The following is a 22,591-nucleotide window of genomic DNA, read 5'->3' on the forward strand; positions in this document are numbered from 1 at the left end:
TATTTTCTGAGTTCCTTAATTGGGTGATGTGGGAGTCATTGCCGTGGGAGCTTCTCACAGTTACTCTGGCAGCCTGGTTTGCTCAGCTACAGCAGGCCCTGAGATTTCTAAGGCCTACCCTGGTTGCTTAAAGCAAGCTTAGATCGAACAATTATGCCAATTCCCAACAATTCCCCCGTTTTCTTTTAGTACAGGCAGTACTTGGTTTTACAGTAGGTGTCAAATATACAATATAACACAACTATATAACTTAACCCTAATAATACTATAATTACTGTAAGCATTTAATGGTAACACAATCTAATAGAAAGTAACACAATTTAATAGTGACACACTTAAACCTAATCCCCCTTTGACTAATCCCAGTAACCATCTGTGCATTGTTTCAAACAAATCAGTGAACTATTGATTAAAAGGATTGATATCATATTGAATCTTTCTAATAAATCTTTTGATAATTTTTGCCGGCCTGCACTATGGTAACAATAACCTGTACTAAGGCTATATTCCAGAATCCTGCACTTTGGCAATGACAACCTGTATTATGGTTATATTCCGGAATCCTGCACTAAGGCAACAATAACCGGTACTAGGGCCATATTCCGGAATCCTGCACTATGGCAATAACCTGCACTATGGCAAACCTGCACTAAGGCAATAACCTGCACTGTGGCAAACCTGCACTATGGCAATAACCTGCACTATGGCAAAAGCGCGCTCTTATTCACATAGTACAATCACACATACAGAGCACAATCGCACACCCAGAGGCCTCTGGCACATCTCACTCTCAATCATACCACAAGAACATAATTTAGAATGATAAGCAAACAAACAAGTATTTTCTCTCATTGTGTTCCTCGTGAAATGACTTGCAACACTTTGTTTTAAAACCTTACTCTTACACAAATACTTTCAACACAAAATACCTGGACATTTAAGAATAACACACACAATTATTAACACTCCAGTTAGTATCCCTCCAGCAGCTGAAAACATACTGTTTGTCTGCAGCTTCAGGAGATCTTTGTCTGCTCCTGCGGTGAGCAGCTGAGAGTGGAGTCCCCTCCGAACAAAACGCTCAGGGTGCACCTAGGGGCGTCCACACCACAGCCGATCCCCACAGCCAAGCAGTTGTTACGTGCGGCTGCAGATGCCACTCCAGGCACTAAAATTGCCAATGCCGCTCTAGCTGCAACCCCACACAATTCAACATTATCATTGCAATCCGGTGCAAGCAATGCCCATTTATGTCTGGTGATCTCACGCAACTGTAACAAGCTAGGAGCAAATACAATGAGTTTATCTAAGTAACATGGACATCTGATAGCATTTGCAGGGATACCTTGCCAGGCCCTATCACCACAAATCAGAAAAGCATCAGGAGGTAAGGCCAAAGCTGTACAATTGTTCCAAACACTGTAGTTGTTACCGCTTGTCTCCATGCTATAAACCCCTAAACCCTGCTTAGCAGTGTCATTGTAATCACAGGTGTTATTTGTATTTCTGTACCCGTATGGCCCTTTCCAGGTTCCTGTAGCAGGATCCATCTGATAGCCATGGCTACATTCACATTTGTAGCCACCTTTCAGGTTGATACAGATTTGACTACAGCTACCAGGGTTTTGGCATTCATCAATGTCTCCACAGTTTCTCTTGTCTACAAACTCAAACCCAGCTGGACAGTCACATTCATTTATGATGCATTCCTTCAGGGGCTCATCACCCCAGTCCTTGCAGTCTCTCTGCTGGTTACACACTTTATTGATATCTATGCATTCTCCACTTCTGCACTTGAATTTGCCAGGTCCAGAGCACTGAATAACATTGTTACAGTTTGCTTCATCAGTGCCATCCAGACAGTCTCTCACACCACTGCACTGCCTACTCCCATGGACACAGTTCCCATCTTCACATCTGAACTGGTCTGGCCTGCAGGTCTGAGAAAGGCAGTTAATTTCATCACTTCCATCCTTGCAATCAGGATCTCTGTCACAGTCTTTTTCACCATCACCTTTCCAGGACACTGGGATACACTGGGTTGACTGAGGACCACAGCTGATTTCAGTTACCCGGCATGCTCTCATATGACACAGCTCAGCACTTTCGTCAGACCCATCTTCACAGTCCAGATCCCCATCACACTGCCGTCTGTTTGGCGCACACTGACCACTGTTGCACACAAAGTCAGATTCAGCACACATGTTCTTCACACAAGCACTCTCATCACTGCCATCTGAGCAGTCTTCACATTTTGTTCTAGCACTGTCGGCAGCAGTGCACAGGCCGGCGAGGGCGAGCAGCAGGCAGAGCGCCCCGCAGCGCGGCAGCGCCCGCCACCACCCCACACCTGTGTCACTTATACTACTCCTATTACCCCTGCTGTTAGTGTCAGTGGCATCCTCCTGGTTCCGTTTCTGTCTTTGTCGCCCCTTACTCTCCCCCTTTTCTTTTTGCCACTGACCATTCACCACAAATGGATGAGACACATGATTACTAGTTAGGAAAGAGAGTGTAACGTCTGCTATACGGCTGCAGGCAGTGCCGGCTGCAACCTTAGAAGCTGTTTGTGAAACAGCCTGCCGGTGGTCATTTGGCAGGGTAATCTGCGTCTCTGCACTCCTGCCCCGCAATAGAGCTAATTCGTCATTAATAGTCTGTAGAATGTGGCAACCCCACGGAATGTTATCCAGAAACATAGTTATAACACCGATCTGGGGACGAATAGTCTTTTTTGCATTGCAAGGTAAACCTCTTAGAAAAGGAATGCTAGAGAGAAGCAGCACAGCCGCTGCTGCCTCCATGGTTACGTCAGACAGGCTGCAGGGTCCTGATGTCCGTCCCTCTGCTCTGTGCCGACTCGCCACACGGTGAGAGTCGACTACCGTTGTCCACTGACGCCTCTGGTCTCCCGTAGCAACTCCATCTCGGATGTCCCGCATCGCACCGCGATTATTTCAATGTCCCGCGTTTTCCGCGGCTCCTTTTCCCGCGTCCCTGCGCGGTTCCGTTTCCCGCGCTTCCCCGCGGATCTTTTCCCACGCTCCCCACGGTTTCCTTTCCCCGTGTCTTACCGTGAGTCCTTTGTACAGTGTTTGCGGCTCGGTGTCTGGTCAGGTGCAGCGCCGGTCCGATGTCCGCTCCGATGTCCACTCCGATGTCCCGCGCCGCTCCGATGTCTCAGTCTCGGCGCTGTGATGTCGCGGCGCCGCTGGTCCCCGGCGGCACTGGTCCCGGCGCCGCGCCGATGTCCCGGCGCCCGGCGCCGCTGGTCCCAACGCCGCTGGTCTCCTGCTCTACCTGCGTTCAGATGTGCCGGCGCCGCTGGTGTCCCGCTGCGCTGGTGTCCCGCTGCGCTGCGATGTTCGCCCCGGCGCCGCTGCGATGTCCGTGCTCGGCTGCGATGTCTGCTCCGGTGCTGCGATGTCCTGCTCCGGTGCGATGTCTGTCCCGCTGCGATGTCCTGTTCAGGCCCTGTTCAGGTCTCCCGCTGCGATGTCCTGTTCAGGTCCAGTTCAGGTCTCAGCCTGTTCGGGTGCCATTTGTTGCGAAGCACGGACGAAAGCACGACAGACACCAGCAGAGTCAGATCATGCTTCACCATTTTATTGCCCGAATAGTCCAACTTTTATAGTGAATTTTACAGGGGTGGACAGTGTTTCACACAAGATTATTGGTCAAAAGCACTCAGACAAACCGTTAAGAAAATAACACCACCTGCAAGAAAAGAACCCCCCTTTTGATTAGAAGTTAGGAAAACAACCCCCTTTGTGCTTTACGGCCATGTAGGCCTAGTCCTTGAGGCCAGCTGCTGATAACAATATTTTCTGAGTTCCTTAATTGGGTGATGTGGGAGTCATTGCCGTGGGAGCTTCTCACAGTTACTCTGGCAGCCTGGTTTGCTCAGCTACAGCAGGCCCTGAGATTTCTAAGGCCTACCCTGGTTGCTTAAAGCAAGCTTAGATCGAACAATTATGCCAATTCCCAACAACGGTGGACATGCTGCATTTTGACCATGTTACTCCAGGTGCTGCGCGTGGCTTCAGTGGCTACAACACTGCCAGGACTGCTGCCACTGTAATGGTTGAGCTAGCAGCTGCTGGTGCCTGGAGCAGTGCATGAGGCTGTGAGAGTGTGGGCATTTCCTCAGCAGCACCTCCTACACGTGACAAAGCTTCCTGCTCACCCTGTGCGTGAATCCCAGTGGGATTTTGGTGCCATCTCCCACCTGTTGCAGCAGGATGGTGCTGGTGGGTGCCAGCAGCAGGCGAGTAGCAGGTGAGCAGCAGGCAATCCTGTCATTTCAGTGCATTGGGTGGAAGTGGTGAGTCTGGGGCTTGTCCTCTGTTCTGACCCTCAGGTACAGCTTGTGAATGAGGCAGAATAACTGTGAGGAGAAACAGCCTAGAGCTGGCTGCCTTTTCCTTTGTTGAGTTTTTGTTTTGTTTTCCTTTTCTGGGGCATAAAACCTCTGCAGCAAGCCAAAGCTGCTCAACCACCTCCTCTTCTTGCAGTGCTGCACTTGGGCAGTGCTGGAGCCAGAGACAGCACCTCCAGGATTCGTAGAACAAAATCACAGAATGGTTTGGGTTGGAAGGGACCTTAAAGCCTATCCTGTTCCAACCCCTGCCACAGACAGGGGCACCTCCTATTAGACCAAGGTTGCCCAAAGCCCCATCCAACCTGGCCTTGGGCACTGCTGGGGTAGAGCATCCACAGCTTCTCTGGGCAGCCTGGGACAGTGTCTTGCCACCCTCACAGTGAAGAATTTCTTCCTAATGTCTAACCTAAACCTACACTTAGTTTAAAGCCATTCCCCCTTGTCCTATCACTACACCCCCTGACAAAGAGCCCCTCTCCAGCTTTCCTGTAGCCCCCTTTAGGCACTGGAAAGCTGCTATCAGGTCTCTCTGGAGCCTTTTCTACTTCAGGCTGAACAATCCCAGCTCCCTCAGCCTGTCTTCACAAGAAGAGGTGCTTCAGCCTCTTGATCATCCTTATGGCTTCCTCTGGACCCTCTCTGACAGGTCCTTCCTGTGCTGGCTGCTCCTGAAGGCTCCTGGGGCCTCACGAAACCTGTCTTCTGCAGCACAGGGCTCCCAGGCTAGCGAAGTAGGGGGAGCTGGAAAGATCTCTGTTGTTGAAGGCTGCAAGACCTCAGGGTGGTGCCCACCCACATCCCAAGTCCAGTGATGGCTCCAGAGACTGGAGACAGCCCTGCAGGCCTGGCATCCCCAGCAGCAGCACTGCCAGGGAGGAGCAAGCTCCAAGAGCCACCAGCCAAAGGGTTATGTACCACCAGAGACATGCCAGGGATGCCAAAGCTAAACAGGGGTCACACCACATGCCCTTCACTTCCTTGCTTGAAATAAAGTTTTCTCAATGGCACCAGCCACCCAGGAAAGGCTGGCCCATGGACTCTGCAAAAAGCTGATCACCCCAAAAAGAAGCAGCAGTGAGCCCAGAGTCTGTGATTATGATTTTTACTTATTTTTTAAGACCAAGGGTGGACACTCAGACACTTAGAGTCTGGGAAAAATGAAGAAAGATGTTTCCAGATGGAAGCTTCAGAGCTAAACATACAAGGGGGAGCACTGAGCAGCAGACTTGGTTTCTCCCGTGTGATCTTCATACCTCAGCGCACCTGAGCCTGCAGGCTCAGGGACTTAACATTTTCAGTTATCTCAGCATGGAAATATCTCATTAGGGGCTTCCTGCTTTGGGACGTGTTTTTGATGGCCTGCCTCTGCTGCTGGAGGTCCCAGGGCAGTGCATGGTGCTTGCTGCACTGCTGTAGCTGTGGCTGGTGGCAGGCACCAGATGCGGGGTGACATCCCTCCTTATGTAATATCCTCCACCCCATTTGTCCCTACCAGCACCTGTGCTTCCCTCTGCACAGCCTTCACGCTGTCCCTGCCCTCCCTTTCCACATTTCCCTCCACTCTACCCAGCTCCAGTTGGTTTGTTGGTCAGGGACCGCTGTAGCTGAGGAGCAAGGATTAAAGCTGGACAAACCAGTTGTTTTAAACAGAATAAAACATTTTAAACCTCACAGGGAAATCACTTATGTCCCTTTAAAAATTGCTCTCTGCTCCTATTTGCAAGGCATTTTCAAAGCCTTTTTTTTTGCCCTTTGTTCCTTCTAGAGAGGAGAAAGGGAAAAAAAGCAATTACAGATCCTAAGCTTCTTGGATAAATGCCATACCAGCAACCTCCTGTGATTATTTTTTTTCTTTATGGATGGAAAAATCATCTCCATCATCAATTGATTTTGGAGTTATTTGGGGCAAAGGCCAAAGGTTCCTTCTGCCTTTCTGGCTCCACCTGCATTGCAAGACAGCACCTTTACTCTCACCTCCACGTTGCAGTGCTCTGCTGCAGGCTGGAACTTTTTGCTAGCAGCTGGTGACAAAAAAACAAAGTTCACCCCACCCCATGTCCATATGCTGTTGGGAGGGCTGTTTGCACCATCATCTTTCAATAATGCTGCTAGAAAACGTCAGACAAAAAGTAAGCTAGACTGTGAAAGTGTTGTGCCTTGTTATCTAGGGGCTTTCAGACATACTCTGCTCTGTACACTTAAGGCAAGATTGCAGAAGATAGAGGTATGGCAAATATAATGTTTTTTTCTGCATGCATGGTTTCACTCAGGAGCAGCGCAACCCTAAGCCACTCCAACAGCCCTTCTCAGACACTGCTCCATACAAACACAGTCCTCACCTGCAGGGGCTGGTAGGGAAGTGTGATACTCATCCAGCAGGCTAGCTGATGGGGTTGGGAGGATGAAGGGCTTCCTAGAAGATGGCATACAGTGGATGTTTCTCTGTGTTACCCCGGCTGCATTTTTGGCAGTGATTAAGTCTGTGCAATTCTTGTGTCTGTCTGGAGTTCAGAAAATCATTTACCAAGATCAGGCAAGGTATGTCTTAGAAAGTTGCTACTACCCAGAGGAGTCCTGCTGATGACGAGACACAACAACTCAGCAGCACAGAGGCAGACAAATTTATCTGTAGTTTGGTTTTGGGGGTATCAGAGAAGAGAGGTTTGTGGCTCATGGAAGATGAATATAAGCATGGCTCTGCTCAGAAATCCTCTCCAAGGGATGAGGTACGCAGACACAAAGGGACTGTAGCAAAGTACCTCCCGAGATACTTATGCATCCCAAACCGCACAACCCCTGTTGTCTCCTTTCCACTTTCCTGTAAGGGAGTGGATCCTTGCATGTGACTGCAAATATTCCTGCATGGCCACGGCACTATCAATAATGTTTGCTGGTGGTGGCAGCTGGTACATTTGCATCTTGTGACTATTTCTAGTGCTTCAGACTTTCTTCCTTGGGCCTTTGAATCCCCTGGTGGCACCTTGCCCGAAGCAAATTGTGGATGGGACCCTGGAAAGAGAGACATCTGTTAACACGCATTTGTGAGATCTTTGCTCTTTGTGTATCAGCAGAGGTCCTGCTGTGACCATTCAATTATCAGAAACAGTCATGCTTTAAAATGAGAAGCTGGCTTAGCCCAAGAATGCAAGGTAATGATGCTGGAGTTAAACGAGTTAAGTGATCTTTATTTGATATTAGTGCAGAACTGACTGCTGCACAGAGTAAGACTTGAAGCACAGGGCTCAGCTGCAGCCCGTGTTAGGAAGTCTTGCAGAAACAGTCACTTATTTCAGCTTTTGCCAGCACATTAAGCACTGCAGGAGCTCTGTAGGACACAGGTTGCTAGTGCAAAGGGCTGGCTGCACACTGATTCGCCTGGACAAGCTCTCGGTGTGCTTATAGCCAGCCCATTTCCCAACACCCTGCCCATCCTTTAACACCTCACCTCCCACAGGCTCACTGGGATGTTTTTTGTCTTGCATGGTTTCCAGCACACAGGATAGGAAGAGCAAGGCATCACACACAACAAAGCAAAATATGGGGGAAATACTGTCTTCTTTTCAATTTATTCTGCACATTTCATTTATGTGCTGGAGGGCTCTCCTCTCTCTTCACAAGCAGTTACAAGCTGTTACAAAATGTAATATGCCACTGGGCAGTTAGAGTGTTTGTTTTTGTGGAGGCGTATGATTGCGAAGAGCAGAAGCAACAAGAAAAGTGAGGCCTTTCAGCAAAGTCTCTTATGACCAGGAGCATCATGTCAAATTCAAGACAGCTTTTCTTCCTTGCTTATAACCTGTTACTCCTGAAAAAGCAGTCAAGTTTAAAATGTCACTCTGTCAGCCACTTAGCATCACCTTACCCCCATGTACGTGTAAAGCAACAGTTTTCTGTCATATAGACCATTACATGCTACTGTCAAAAGCAGACCCAGTAGGCCGTAGCATGTTGGTGAGCACTTTCAGACATGGTTTCACAACTTAGAGTTGTGAAACAGCATAATTTTACAAAGTGAAGTGCAAATGCCAATGAAAGTGCAAGGGAGCTGAGGTCCCTGTGTGGCACTCCAGCACAGTTGTGGGCACACCATGCTTCTTCCAGACTGTGAGCCTGTCTCAGATGCAGCAAACTCAGAACAAAGTATCCCTTTGGTAGCTGGAATAGTATAAGGAAAACCTGGAACTATTGGTGCCGAGAGCAGGATACTTGAACTATATTGACCATTAACACTGTCACTAATATGTCAATAATCCAGGTGCTGGGAAGAGGGTGACATGCTGCTTCAGTGACCTTTGGATCACATCACATGCTGCCACTGTGTATAGATTTTACAGTAAGTGATAAAGATGATTTCAAAAGTCAAGGCAGTATTAGGCTGTTCAGATTCAATTTTCTGTAATGCTTTTATCTAAAAAAACAGAAAATACAGCAATGCTGATCTGGCCTTGGAAAAGGTAAGTAGGGTGTTCACCTACTTTATTTATACCTTGTCCCATGAGCCCAGAAAGCTACAGCCAAACACACCAGCTTGGCCCAGAGTTAGCTAGGATGGGAAAGTGCTACAAAGCAGGACAGAAACTTGTTTGAATACTTTAGGGCTTAGACTGCAACAGAATTACCTTCAGACCCATGCCATTCTGCAGTACTCTGGGAAGAGATCACCAGCTGGCAGAGTAACAGAAACAACTTGCTAACAAGGCTTTCACATCATACACACACTTTTTATTCCTTATGCTTTTCTCTTTTTTAAAAAGGGCTTTTAAAAAATAAATAGAAATATTACCTCTTTTATCTTCAGTAAGAGACAGCCTGAGCTGTGTTGCAGTATGAAATTAAGATGGTACGGTCCCAACCCTGGAAATTTTTGCCTGTGAAGGCAAGTGGTACAGACCTGGATTTATAGAGTCGTTTCTCTGGCACTGTGGGGCTGGGGCTGGCTGCAGGCTGAGGGATCTCCATGCTCTCACTGGGCCCTACTTCCATGGGGTCCACTTGGAATTGCTCCGAAGTCTCCATGCTGACATCCATTGGCACACTTGCACCCTGCTGCATGGGACAGCTCATGTGCTTGGTGCCACTGCAGAGACAACATTTTGTATCCTTTCTCAGCAGATGCCATGTGAGCCCAGAGCAAAGGAAACAAAAGGTATTTAATGATGAAGTTATAAAGCAGGTCAAGTCAGACTTTTTTGAGTTATTGCATGAAAGACATTTGGCTGCACAAAACACCCACAGAGGCCATAAAGCTGCTTGAGAGCTAAGCAAAAGTATTTAGCACTGCTGCATTATAGCACACAGCTTAGTCCCTAAGTTTTATTCTTCTATCCAGAAAGCATAACTTATTCACAGGCTTGACTCCCAACTTAGGTTGGACAGGACCTCTGAAGGCCTTTAGTCCAATCCTCTGCCTCAAACAGGATGTACTGTATGACTGGAGCACGTCACCCGAGCAAGTGTCGAAAGACTCCATAGACCCAGGCTCCCTGTCCCTTTGGGCACCCATCACATGGCTGCACCCCCATGGCAGAAAGGAAAGGAATTTTCTCTTCATCCCATCATCCAGGTCACTGACACTGGTTTTAAGCAGTATCAATCCCTGTATTAATCCCTGTAGTAAATGCAGCGCTCGCTCGAAAGCAGCCAGCTGGGAAAACCATCCACTGTATTTACAAAGACTCCCTGTGCTCTACTCACACTTCTTGGGAGTGGAATATCACAAAGAGTTGCAGATAAAGCAGGAAACATGCAAAAGGTGACGCAGAGAGACGTTGGACTTTGCATTTAAACTCAAGAAAGCATGAGAGAACTAAGACACACTTCAACGTTAAGATAAGGTGAAAAAAACTTAATTTCTGAGTCTAACTTGCTTACTCTGGAAAGGGAGCAAACCAGCAGAGAAGCATAACACTACCTCTATGTGGGAAAGCCCATTGTGATATTGCAATTCAGCAGTTACCTTTTCACTTTCTTTGGTCTACCAAATCGGAAGTCAGCAGGATAAAGGTGAATGGTGACCAAGTGATCCTTTCTGTCTTTGCTGCTCTTGAATTTCTCTGCACAGCCTTCTACCAAGCACTTGTACTGAAAGACAGGAAAAAAAAAAAAAGACACCACTGGCAAAGGCAACCTATGGGGGATGCAGGATCATTTTGGTGGGTTCCTCTCCTCCTTCATAATGTCTGAATGGAGCAAAACTAGAAGTTAAAGAAAATATGGCTTTCCCAGTCTCACTGCCTTGCCAGCATCCTGCCACACACAGGGCAACTGCCACTTCTACAGGACTCATCCAGTGGAAGACTCACCATGTTCTGTTTCTCAGCCATTATCTGGAAGAGTGAGTCATGCCACTCCAATATGTGGATATCCAAGAGATGCCCTGAAGGAAAGGAGCGCTTGCAGAAGGAGCAGACATTTCTGTGCAGTGTGTTGTAGTGGTGCTCGTAGCCCTCCAGGGTGTCAAAGACCTGGGAGCACCCAGAGATGTGACAACAGAATTCAGACACCCTACAAGGAAATTAGGATATCAACAGTATGTTACAGCCATATTCAATATAAAAATTAGTGCCTTAATGTAAGCTGTGCATACCTCTTTAGAAGATTTTATTTAACTGTGGCCTTTTTAAGAAGAAAGGGGAGAGGAAGGATTGCAGCCTGCAGCTCCCTCGCAGGGAGCAGAGGGACAGGCGCTGAGCTCTGCTCTCTGGGGACAGCGACAGGACCCGAGGGCACGGCATGGAGCTGGGACAGGGGAGGGTCAGGCTGGGGGGTAGGGAAAGGATCTGCACCCAGAGGTGTTGGGCACTGGGACAGGCTGCCCCGGGACTGGGCACACAGCACTGAGCTGCTGGAGGTCAAGGAGCTCTCAGGCACAGGATTTGGGGTTTGGGTGGTGCTGCATGGAGCCAGGAGCTGGGCTCAGCGCTCCTTGCGGGTCCCTGCCAGCTCGGGGTACGCGAACAATCCGAAAAACAGCCGAAAGACGCGACGGAGTTAGGATCGTGGCGACGCCGCTCGCTGGGGTCCCCTGTCGGCTGTCACAACCCCAGCACCGCACCTGGGTCTCTCTGCCTCCTCGGCCCGGCCCGTGAGGGCGTCCCGCAGGTACAGGTGCCTCTGCACGTCGCCGTCCTGCAAGAGGAGAGGAGAGCTGGGGGTTGCCCGCGGCCGCGCCGCTCCCCCTTACCCCCGCCCCGCTCCGCCTCACCTCCAGCAGGGGGTGCTGCGGGCCCAGGCGCAGGCGGCGCGGGGCGAAGGAGAAGGGCGGCCGCGGCAGAGCCCGGCAGGGCGGCGGGGGCCGCTCCCGCAGGCGGCGGAGCTGCGCCATGGGGTCAGGCCGGGCAGCGCGCAGGCGCCGACAGCGCTTCCGTGGGGTGGTGGCGGAGGCTTCCGGGAGGAGGCCCGCGGTGGGCTCGGGCTGGGTCTGGGGAGCGGGAGCCGCTCGGAGCCGCGGGGTGAGGACGGGGCACGGCACGGCGGGGCGGGGCGGGGCGGGGCGGGAGGGGGCACGGCGGCGGCCGGGAGAGAGCGGGGCCGCCGCTTGAGGCTGGCCCCGGGGCGGGGATCCACCGCTCGCTGGTTCCTCGCCGGGCGGAGCTTCACGCTGGGGCCTTCAGGCAGCTGCTTCAAACGGTTCTTTTTCCTTTTCTCTTTTCATTTTTCTTTTTCTCTTCTCTTTTTTCATTTTTTTTTTCATTGTTTCCTTTTCTTTTTTTTTCTTTTTTTCCTTTTTGTTTTTCCTTTTTCCCTTTTTCCTTTTTTCTTTTTTAATTTTTCTCTTTTTCGGCAAGCCAAAAGCGCGTCCATATGGTCTCTGCTCAGCACGTCTAAGGCTTGCAGTGTCGAACCCCTCACTGTTGGTTCTGTCCTGCTCTTTCACTTGTGGCCGTCGTAACTGCAGACTTTAACAGTTAATTTTGCGTTCATCTGTTCGTAATAAAGGGCAGTGGAATGTAAAAACCCTTCAGCATGGAAGAGCTGCCATTGAGTAACTCCAGAAACAATGGGGGCATAGAGGGTTTCGGCTGTGTCTGCAGCGTGTTGCTCAGCATGTCAGCTCTTCTCGTAAAGAGACAGTATACTACTTGGCAGCTCATGTCACTTCCATGATGAAAAGTCCTCTGCTGGTTCACCCACACCTGAAGTGAGCAGAGGTAAACCAGGCCAGATGCGGAGTTGCAGTTTTGCTTGCTTTCTCCCCTTACACGTATTTTTTTTATTCCAATTAAATGTCCCTGTGTACCATGTGGGCTCATAATAAAGTTAGGAAATGTTGTTTGTTTGGTTACATTTTTATATGTAGAAGCAAAATAATATCTCACTGCCTTTCTGTGCACCATGCGGTTTGTAACCTCGGGCAGGAATATGAGTGAGTTCCGCATCCACCACGATGTTAATGAGCTGCTCAGCCTGCTGCATGTCCATGGAGGGGAAGGAGCTGAAGTGTACATCGATCTTCTGCAGAAGAACCGCACGCCGTATGTTACCACCACTGTCTCTGCACACAGTGCTAAGGTAAATGCTGTGCTTTAGTAACGGCTGAGATGTGTTTAAAGTCTTATGGGCAGACCTACTGAAGCATTGTTCTTCCTTTGCAATTGCTGCTAAAAGCGACACGGTCTCCCACAGTATTCTGCTGGAGAAGCTGGCAGCCCACGGCTTGGATAAGTACACTCTTTGCTGGGCTAAAAACTAGCTACACAGCTGGGCCCACAGAGTGTTGGTTAATGGAGTGAAATCCAGCTCGCGACCAGTCACCAGTGGTGTTCTCCAGTGGTCGGTGTCGGGGCCCTAACTCTTTAATATGTTTACTGATGACTTGGATGGGGGAATTGAATGCACCCTCAGTAAGTTTGCAGATGACACCAAATTGGGGGGAAGTGTCGGTTTGCCATAGGGTAGGAAGGCCATGCAGAGGGACCTGAACAGGATAGGTCGATGGGCAGAGGCCAAGGGGATGATGTTCAACATGGCTAAATGCCGGGTCCTGCACTTTGGTCACAACAACCCCATGCAACACTACAGGCTTGGGGCAGGGTGGCTAGAAACCTGTGCAGAGGAAAAGGACCTGAGGGTGTTGGTCGATGCTCGCCTGAACATGCACCAGCAGTGTGCCCAGGTGGCCAAGAAGGCCAACGGCATCCTGGCTTGTGTCAGGAATAGTGCAGCCAGCAGGACCAGGGAGGTGATTGTCCTCCTGTACTCTGCTCTGGTGAGGCCACACCTCAAGTGCTGTGTTCAGCTTTGGGCCCCTCACTACAAGGACATTGAGGCCCTGGAGCGTGTCCAGAGAAGGGCTACAAAGCTGGTGAAGGGCCTGGCCCACAAGTCCTGTGAGGAGCGGCTGAGGGCACTGGGGTTGTTTGGTCTGGAGAAGAGGAGGCTCAGGGGAGACCTCATTGCTCTCTCCAGGTACCTGAAAAAGAGGTGTGGGGAGCTGTGGGTCGGCCTCTTCTCACAGGTAACTAGTGATAGGACTAGAGGGAATGGCCTCAAGTTGCACCAGGGGAGGTTCAGGTTGGGAATTAGGAGACGTTTCTGCTCAGAGAGCGATGAGGCATTGGAATGGGTTGCCAAGGGAGGTGGTGGAGTCACCGTCCCTGGCAGCCTTTAAGGAAAGGTTGGACATAGTGCCCAGGGACATGGTTTAATGGGTAGTAGTGGTGGTAGGGAGATGGTTGGACCAGATGATTTTGGAGGTCTTTTCCAGCCTTAATGATTCTATGATTCTATAAACTGCTGGCTCCACGAAGACAAGGCATCCTATGGAGAAACTAGGCATAAACTCTCTTCAGTGTGATTTCTTTGTGTATAACCTCATCTGGAATCTTGATTTTCAACTTAGAGTAGAAAAGATCTCATCATGAAAAGATAGAATAAAAAAATCCTTGCATCTTGGAGGGACTGGTGAAAGAACATGAGGTTTGTTAAAACTGGGAGAAAAATTAAAAAGAGCTTATTTTGTGCCTGTGATGGTTGTTTCAAATTGTAATTAGAGGGGTTGTTCTCTGGAGAAATAAATGAAAAATAGTTATCCTATGAAATGTGATTGTCTGAACAATATCTGACTTTCTTTCTGAGTACCCACCCATGGTATCAGGGATTTAAAGCCTGACACTCATGACCAGGCATACTTCAATGGCCATTGTACTCCAGACTTACGCATCATTTATGTTACAGCTATAGTTCACTGAAATGTGGGAAGGTTAAAGGAGGAGGCGGCACTGCTGGAGATCCATAGTCCAACCCTTTGTTCATAGCAGGGCCAACATCTCAGCCACAGCAGATTGCTTAGCTGTATTTTGAATACCTTCAAGAGATTCCTTCGTTTGCCTAGGCCCCATCCCACGGCAGCATTGCTCTCTCAGTAAAGGACCCCAGGGACAGCTTGGGCTTTCTTTGGTGCTGTTTGTGTCAGTGCCTCCTGTGCTTTTGCTGTTCCTCTCATGGCAAAGTCTGCAACTCCTCTGTGAGCAATGGGCAACATGCTGTGCCCATGCTCTGGGTTCAATCCTTTTTGTTCATATCTCTATTGTTAGTGAAGCCCCCAAAGAGGACCTGGTATCCAGATGGGGCTTCATTGGTGCCAAGTGCCTTAATAAGCCTGCTGATACAAAACTATTGCTTCAGATTGTGCATGCACAAAGTCAGTTCTGCTACAGATCTTGTGCTTTCCATAATCTTTTCACTCCTGCAGTACCATGGCCATCACCTGAAGTGCTAGGACCGTCCCACACCTCTGTTGTAATTATTAGTAGGAAGCCAATGCTGTATCATTCAGTCCAAAGCCTATACCCTGAAGTACTTTGGAGCCAGCACCAGCCTACACCTTGTCTCCATCCTTGCATAATGCTCCTCCCTTGAATGCTGTGATGATAATGTCTGTTAAACATTTAATATTAACATGGTGTTTTACAGGTTAAAATAGCAGAATTTTCTCGAACACCTGAAGATTTTTTAAAGAAGTACGATGAGCTGAAGTCTAAAAATACAAGACATCTAGATTCTTTAGTATATCTGCTGTCAAAGCTCACAGAAGATAAAGAGGTTTGTTTCTGTATTAGAATTGAGTTTGCTGTAAGTATTCAGAAGTAGTAGCAATGCATTGGTCTTAAGTGCACGTGCTTTCTGATGATAATGTTAAGTGAAATGCATTGAAATCAACAGAACACAACCAGTTCTAGCATTTTCTGTTAAATATAACCAGTTCTAGCATTTACATTAAAGTACTACTGAGAATTGCGCTCCTCTTGACATAGTCCACTTTAAGACATGATACTGGGATGTGAAGACCTGTGGTCTGATGCAGCATAACCATCTTATGGTCAGATGTTTTTTGCTTTATTACATGTTGACCAGTATTCACAAAATCTTTTTTTTTTTTTTTGTGTGTGTACAGACACTCCAGTATTTGCAACAAAATGCTAAAGAAAGAGCGGAACTTGCAGCAAATGCAGTAGCCAGTGGCAGCACAAATTTTTCCATTTCCTCATCTACTTCCAAGATATCTCTACAGGAGCTTGAGGAGCTACGCAAGCAGCTAGGCAGTGTCACAGCCAACTCCAGTGTACAGCAGGTACTAGCATAGTCTCTTCCCTAGCCTTGGGAACAAGATCTTTCCCTACTGCTTGCATGTAGCTGTGCTCTTTCTTAACTTTTATCATCTAGTGGAATTAAAAATGTTCCTATCTATGCAGATAATATATTTTCTCTCTCAAGATGTGTTAGTCAAATTATACATGTATTAAATCTTTGTGCTGTTCTTCATAAAAGTAGCCTTTTCTATTTAAGTCAGTAAAGGTGAGTTGATTTTAGGCCACAGCAGTCCTTAGTGGCTGGGATCAATATAATTTCACTTTTCCATTTCAAACTACCTCTTTAACCTGTTCAGGCATTTCCTTTTCTGCCTGTAGTAGTGCTTACTCGGGAGCCCAGAAGCCTTTATGACCTGTCCCATCCTTGCTGAAAATTCTGCTCTCCCAGATATGTGGGTGCAATGCCTCACATAATCATTCCACAAGTGGGCACAGCCATTCTTTCTGAGCTATTTGAATGAGTCTTCCTGTAATAAATGCTTCAAATTGATCCCAGTCAAAGAGGAAAAAGGGTAAAAACAAACAAACAAATGAAACAACTGTAAAAGTAAACTGTATTATTGTAAGGCTTAGAAAACAGATAGGCAAATGTTTCATTATCAGTAGGTCAGAAAGTTCAAAGGGATGATTATTACTTAAATCCAAACATCATTTTTCCTATAATCAGTTATATAAATGACCATTTCCTAGCTATGCTTAGGCATTTTGGCTGTAGAAGGCACAGGAGCAACAGTATGAACAGTTATTTGGACAGAAGCAAAGATGATATATGGGGAGAAGGAGAAGAGTGGGGGCTCAGAGGTCCGTAGTGAGTAACTGGACAATATGTGCAAATTCTTCCATTTAAAATTTTGTGATTCCTATTCTCCTCAGAGTTTTGGTTTTGTTTCTGTTTTGCCTTTTGGCTGACTATTCAATAAAATATATCAAGGGACAAACCTATAGGCTCTGAATGTTTCTGAGATGTAGACCTGCTTGTGAACACTCAGAAAACACGTGCCAGGGTCTTTTCAGTCTTCAGTCTATGCCACAGCAGCTCTTTGCCTGAGGTCTGTGGAGGCATTGCTGTGTCTGTATTGTGTGTGTTGTCTGTTCATATTGATGGGGTGTGAATACTCAGGTGCTCGCTCTGTAGGGGAACTCTCCATGTTTAGTGTTTAGGGATGCCTACAGGGTTTCTCAGCTTTAAGGGCTTTAAGTGCACGTGATGATGGGGAGTGCAAACCCCCCGTCTTCTGTCAGGCAGTGATGATGCTGGTCTTGTTCCACAGATATTTGTGAAGCGCATGTCTCCACAGACTGTTTGCTTGCCTCATCCAAATCCACAGATGTTTTGAGTCAAGTGGTTGATTTAGATCATGAAGGAAAGACAAATTTCTAGTAAGATAACTGATGTTTTTAATAGGATTTATGTGTGGACTTACTGTAAGAGGAGAGAAGAGTAAGCAGCGTTCCCTAGGATGTATAGTTGAATTACGAGTTGGTTTCCCATGCATGCTTTTCCTTTGAGGCACAGTTATGACTCTGCAACCAAAGGAATTGAAATGGCAACATAAGCCAATTGAAAAGATTTATGCCTCCCAGCTGCTCCATTTATGGCAGCTTACAGAGCTCTTCAAGCTCAGGCTTACAGAGCTGAAACTCTCATAAAAGGTCTGATGCTCAGGGTCATTGGGTCATTGTGACCGTATCAACTCACATAGCAGAAATATCTCAGCCGCCCTCTCACAGAACTGCACTAAGTGAGGGTGGCTGTTGTTTTGTCCCTCCAGGAAAGAGATCCTGCATCTCCCCGCTGGCCTAGCCTACGGCTGCTGCTCCTATGTGGGGAAAAAAGGTCTCCTGTCAAATCTTACTATCCTGAAGATATTTGTGGGAATGTTTGGACCTCATCTGTCTTTCTTCTTGGTGTTCCAGAATTCCAGCTTAATCCAGGAATCAAAAAATTTTTTTTTTCCCCTAAATCCAATACCTCTGAGTTGAAGCTTGCCGGAGAAGATCACTTCTGTTCAGAGGCGCTTTGTGAGCTGTTGTAGAGATGGTAGAGAAATCCAGAGGCACAGCTGTCACTGCAGAGAGGCTCCCAAGCAGATAGGATGTTCTGCAAGGCCATGAATCTGGTGCCTCTCAGGTCTGAGGACCTTGCACCAGGGTTATGCCAGCACTGAGGTTGCAGCAAACACCAGCAGAACTGGTGTTGTCTGGGGGAGCCGTCCAGTGGCTGATTGTTTTGAAGGGTTTTAAGACCTCACACTGGGCATCTCTTAGGATGTGAGGAATGGTTGGGGTAAGCCCCAGGGTGAATGAATTCACACTGTCCTTTAAGATGCAAAGCTCATGTTTGCTCGCTTCCTTCCCACATTCCTCTGAGTCCTCTGAGACCTTCTACAAGAAGAAAATAAAATGACCCTGTGCATATTCCATTTCACGTAAGTATTTGTAGAGCTTAAGAAATAGCTTTTATAAGCATGTCCCCCATGTTTGTGCAATTGTGGGTGTAAATGTTGATGTAGGTTACATGTCATGCAGGCCCCTATAGCTGAGAATTAATCTTTCGCTCCATTTATTTTACTGACAGATATCCAGAGCTGGTGATGAAAACTTTTGACATTTTAAGAGCTTAATTCCTTCACTGACTGATTCAGAGTAAAAACAGCATTATTTTCCACCAGTGGATTATCGGGATTGCATTTCTGATACAGCTGTTCACTGGGCACTCTGCAGAAACTGAGTTCAAAAGTGTTCATTTACCTGTCTGCAAGTGCTCCTTTAATAAGATGTTACTGCTTACAGCTTCTCCAAGTAGTTTGCTGGCTTTTATGTGATGCACTTTGCAAACTAATAAGATTCCTGGTGCTTGTGCAGGTCCCCATTCTGCTCCCATATCTGTGCCATAGCACGGAGGCTGGTGGGGAGGCATACAGCAAGGCATTATTTGATGTATTCTCCAATAAAAAGAATGCCAACTGTATAAAAAAAATCATCTCTGCAGCACTGAGACCAATAGACTAGATGGTACTAACAGACCAAATCCTGCGCTGTGCAGGACATCAGTTACATCAGTTATTCTATTTTCTGTTCTCAAGGTAGCAGCTTCAGTCAATTTCTGCTTAAAATTCAAAATTTCTTGTGCTTCTGAAGATCTTTTTCCTTTTCTCTCTCCCTCTCTCTTTTCTCAACAGCCTCTTGAGCTTACACGAAAAGTGCTCCGAGATAAGCAAAACAAGAAGAATTCAGGTCAGCCTGTTCCAGTATTTCCATCCTGGGTATATGAGAGACCTGCACTTATTGGTGACTTCTTAACTGGCACCAGTTTAAGCACTGACACAATGGTACCTATAGGTATGTGATACACAGGGAAAGTTACCTTAACGTATTATGTTCCATTCAGAAGTGCCATGATGAAATTCAGATTTCATCACACTCAGGATGAAAGTGGTCTAAAAGCAAAACATGACTCCTTGGACTCTGCAGATGAAGACCAGGGTTCCAAAAAAAACAAAACAAAACAAAAGCAAACAAACAAACAACAAAACCAACAACAACAAACTTACTTCCTTCAGTGCTTCTCCTGTGCTGAATTCCATCCCCATTGTTAAACCACACAATGTAATCTGTTTTGTGTTTTCCCAGTCCTTTTTCTCGAGTCATAGCTTCCATAACTATTCTCAGCTGTATCTGTAGTTGTACCTGTCAAAGGAGCCATCATTAATCCATCCAGTTCAATCTCCTCTCCAGTAAAACTATAAAAAACTGCCCGATTTGCTCTTGTTTCTAGCCAGAGCTGCAAGGGACCAATCTTAACCTATTGTGTTACAGCTTTAAGCAGAGTTGTGTATAGAACTCCTGTAGGAAACCTGTAGTTTTGTAGGAAACCTGTAGTTTCTTTCTTATGTGAATTTGGACTGTGTGGAACATGACAACAGTAGGCTTATTCCTGGAGGTTCCCCTAAATAATGATACATAAATAAATCCACCATTGTGTTTCTGCTGTGTCCTCTTGGGACGTTCTTTAAGGGTATGTTCCCAGCAAGCTCAGAACCATTTGTTTTGTCAAAGTTTGGAAAAGGCCAGTATGTTTTTGCTGCACACAGATCTTTCTCTGAGATGCTGATTTGAATAGCAGGGCTGAGTGTTTCCCTGTTGTCAAATGGTTCTTTTAGCTGCATGGGAGTTTTAAGCATGCCTGATGCATACATTTTACATGCTTTTATTTGAGTCTTTTGAATCATATGACTGAGACTCTGTCATATCTTCAGTTAAATGTTTTTTTTTCCAGGGATTAACAAATTGTGTAGTGCCCAGTAATCACTGATGAGTGACTGTCAAATGACTGTCAAATGCTGCACCAGCACATACAGTCCTACAAACTGAGAGGGACTGTTAGCTAGTTTCATGAGATAAGGTTTGCCATAGTGAGTGCTGTAGCCACTCTGATCTGGTCCTCCAATATACTATATCACATTTCAAGTTGAGTCCTTTATCCTTCTTTGTGGGTTGTAGTTGATTGCACCATTCAGAGACCCTGCAACTTCTGGTTCACCTGCAGCTTTTGCTGAGTTAGCATTTATTTTTGTCTGTATTTAAACTGTATATTTGAATGTTTCAATGAAGGGAAGTAGGGGGAGTTGTCAGCAAGACTAGAACTCCTCAGATCCAGTATAACTGAGCCCATTTCAGTGAAAGAATCGGCAGTGCAAGTGATGTTTTTGTGGTCACAGATGTCAGATGTATAGCCTTGTCTGCCTGGTTTACTTTGAGTATAAATGACCAAAGGATTCTTTTTGCCTGGAAAGCAAGGTAGAAGATTTTGGAGCTGACCCTAATTCTGTTATATTTCTTTGTATCTTTGTTCAGCTTTGGCTGATCTTTGTTCTCTTTGTATGGTAGTATGTCTTCTTTTAAGCTTCAGGTCTTCAGTCAAAATGATATGAATGAAATGGCATGATCTGATTGTGTGCTTTTTTTGTCTTCCTTTTGAAAACAGGTACTTTGCCATTAGCCTCTCAGGAATCTGTGATTGTGGAGGACTTGCTATATGTTTTGATTGGTGTGGATGGAAGATACATCACAGCACAGACTCTTGTAGGCAGGCAGAACCGAACATTTTCGGTTGATCCAAACTTGGACTTGTCCATCAAAGAGCTGGTGACCAGGATTCTTCCTGTAGCAGCAAGTTACTCTGCTATCACCAGGTACAGAACTGACATTTCCTCTCGAAGGAGGATGTTCTCCTTTGAGCATTAAGATGTAGAATATAGTCTGTCATTTTGCAGATTGTGACTTCCAAGCTAAATTTAAACCTTTGGGGGTATGAAATAAGAATGACACCTTATTTGAAATGGTTTTGACTGCATTTCTTTTTTTCTGACTTTTTCCTCTGTGCTGTGTATTCACTTTTACATTCACCTCACCTTTGCTGTATCCAAACACTGTCTTGGTGCATTCAGACAAAGGAAAAATGGGTTGTGTTGTTTTATTATGGCTTGTCTCTTCCTGCTTTGCTATGGATTTCTCTTTGTTTCCTGTCTTTTGATCTCCTCTGGGCATCCAGGACTAAAACAACCTTTCTGTCTGCTGCTGAGCGGGAGACACAGCCTACTGCTGCTTAATTTCTGGTAGCTACCTTAATAATGGTTGAAAGGCTTTAGGATAAGGTACAGCTCACTGACAGCAGACGTTTGTAGGGTGGATGTCTGTGTTTGATTTGATGTCCCTAAAAGATCAGAAAAGAGAAAGAAACTCTTTAAGGAAACAATTTATCTAGTCTCTTTTACACAACTCCTTGATGTGACTTGTATTTGGAAGCATCTTTCTTTGTCCACTAACTGTGCTGGGTCTGGCTGGGATGGAGTTAACATTCCCTGAAGCAGCCCACACAGTGCTGTGCTCTGCACATGTAGCTAGAACAGTACTGGTATCACACCAGTGTTTTGTCCATTGCTGAGCACTACTGGCACCACATCAGGACTCCCTCCAACCCCCCCCCCCCCCGCCCCGGAGCCAGCAGGCTCTGGGTTGGCAAGAGGTGGGGAAAAGACATACTAGCACAGCTGACCTAAACCAGCTGAAGGGATATTCCATACCATACGGTATCACACTCAGTAATAAAAGATGGGAAAGGGGAAGGGGTGCTCTCGTTGTGAAAATGTCAGTCCTCCCAAACAACTGCTACACTTATTGAGGTCCTGCTTCTCAGGATGTGGCTGAACATTGCTCGTTGATGGGAAGTAGTGAGTAATTTCTTTTCTCTCTGTGTGCTTCTGTGCAGCCTTTGCTTGTTTTTTTTTTTTTTTTTTTTTTTTTTTTCCATCTTCCTTTTCCCTTTAATTAAATCTTCTTTACCTCAGCCCGTGAGTTTTGTTTTTTTTTTTTTTTTCTTTCCAGTATACTTTCTTCCCTCTTCTTCTTGAGGACAGGAGGTGAGAGAGCAGTTGTGGTGGAGTTTGGCTGCCCACCTGAGTAAAACCACCACACTAACATATATGAAGCTGTCTATGTCTGATGAGGTGAATTCCTGCTGTGGCATGGAGAGTCAGAAGCTAGCAACAATGTTTTCCCCAGTGTCTGGGTCCATGATACTGCTTCCTTTTGAGATCTTTTCCTGTCTTCTAATCTG

The 22,591-nt window shown here is 46.7% G+C and overlaps 2 protein-coding genes across 3 annotated transcripts in view; one reads left to right on the plus strand and one right to left on the minus strand.

Moving 5' to 3' along the window:
- Window positions 1-5,467: 5,467 nt before the first annotated feature.
- ZNF511 (zinc finger protein 511) lies at window positions 5,468-11,705 on the minus strand. Its single transcript, XM_032191133.1, has 6 exons — window positions 11,609-11,705; window positions 11,436-11,559; window positions 10,684-10,885; window positions 10,338-10,462; window positions 9,273-9,458; window positions 5,468-7,390 (listed from the first exon to the last, which is right to left on the minus strand). Exons 1-6 carry the CDS (start codon window positions 11,703-11,705, stop codon window positions 7,321-7,323), a joined length of 804 nt encoding a protein of 267 aa, XP_032047024.1. The 3' UTR covers window positions 5,468-7,320.
- Window positions 11,706-11,762: 57 nt separating this feature from the next.
- TUBGCP2 (tubulin gamma complex associated protein 2) overlaps window positions 11,763-22,591 on the plus strand; it is a 28,182-nt gene continuing 17,353 nt past the window's right edge. Inside the window, exons 1-6 of one of the 2 annotated variants that reach the window (XM_032191236.1) lie at window positions 11,763-11,832; window positions 12,739-12,892; window positions 15,296-15,424; window positions 15,777-15,953; window positions 19,155-19,314; window positions 20,960-21,167. In XM_032191236.1, coding sequence (XP_032047127.1) covers window positions 12,743-12,892; window positions 15,296-15,424; window positions 15,777-15,953; window positions 19,155-19,314; window positions 20,960-21,167 — 824 coding nt within the window. In that variant the 5' untranslated portion in view covers window positions 11,763-11,832; window positions 12,739-12,742. Of the gene's footprint in view, window positions 11,833-12,131; window positions 12,532-12,738; window positions 12,893-15,295; window positions 15,425-15,776; window positions 15,954-19,154; window positions 19,315-20,959; window positions 21,168-22,591 lie in introns of those variants that run through there. The other variant, XM_032191238.1, reaches the window with a different exon arrangement.

This window comes from Aythya fuligula, chromosome 7 (genome assembly GCF_009819795.1).
Source record: "Aythya fuligula isolate bAytFul2 chromosome 7, bAytFul2.pri, whole genome shotgun sequence".
In the NCBI taxonomy this organism is placed as follows: domain Eukaryota; kingdom Metazoa; phylum Chordata; class Aves; order Anseriformes; family Anatidae; genus Aythya; species Aythya fuligula.

Coding starts and splice junctions, on each gene's coding strand:
- ZNF511 (XM_032191133.1), bottom strand. CDS start 11,705: ATGGCGCAGCTCCGCCGCCTGCGGGAGCGGCCCCCGCCGCCCTGCCGG. Junction 11,560..11,608: donor CCCGCGCCGCCTGCGCCTGG/GCCCGCAGCACC, acceptor GGCGGGGGTAAG/GGGGAGCGGCGCGGCCGCGG. Junction 10,886..11,435: donor GAGGAGGCAGAGAGACCCAG/GTGCGGTGCTGG, acceptor ATTTCCTTGTAG/GGTGTCTGAATTCTGTTGTC.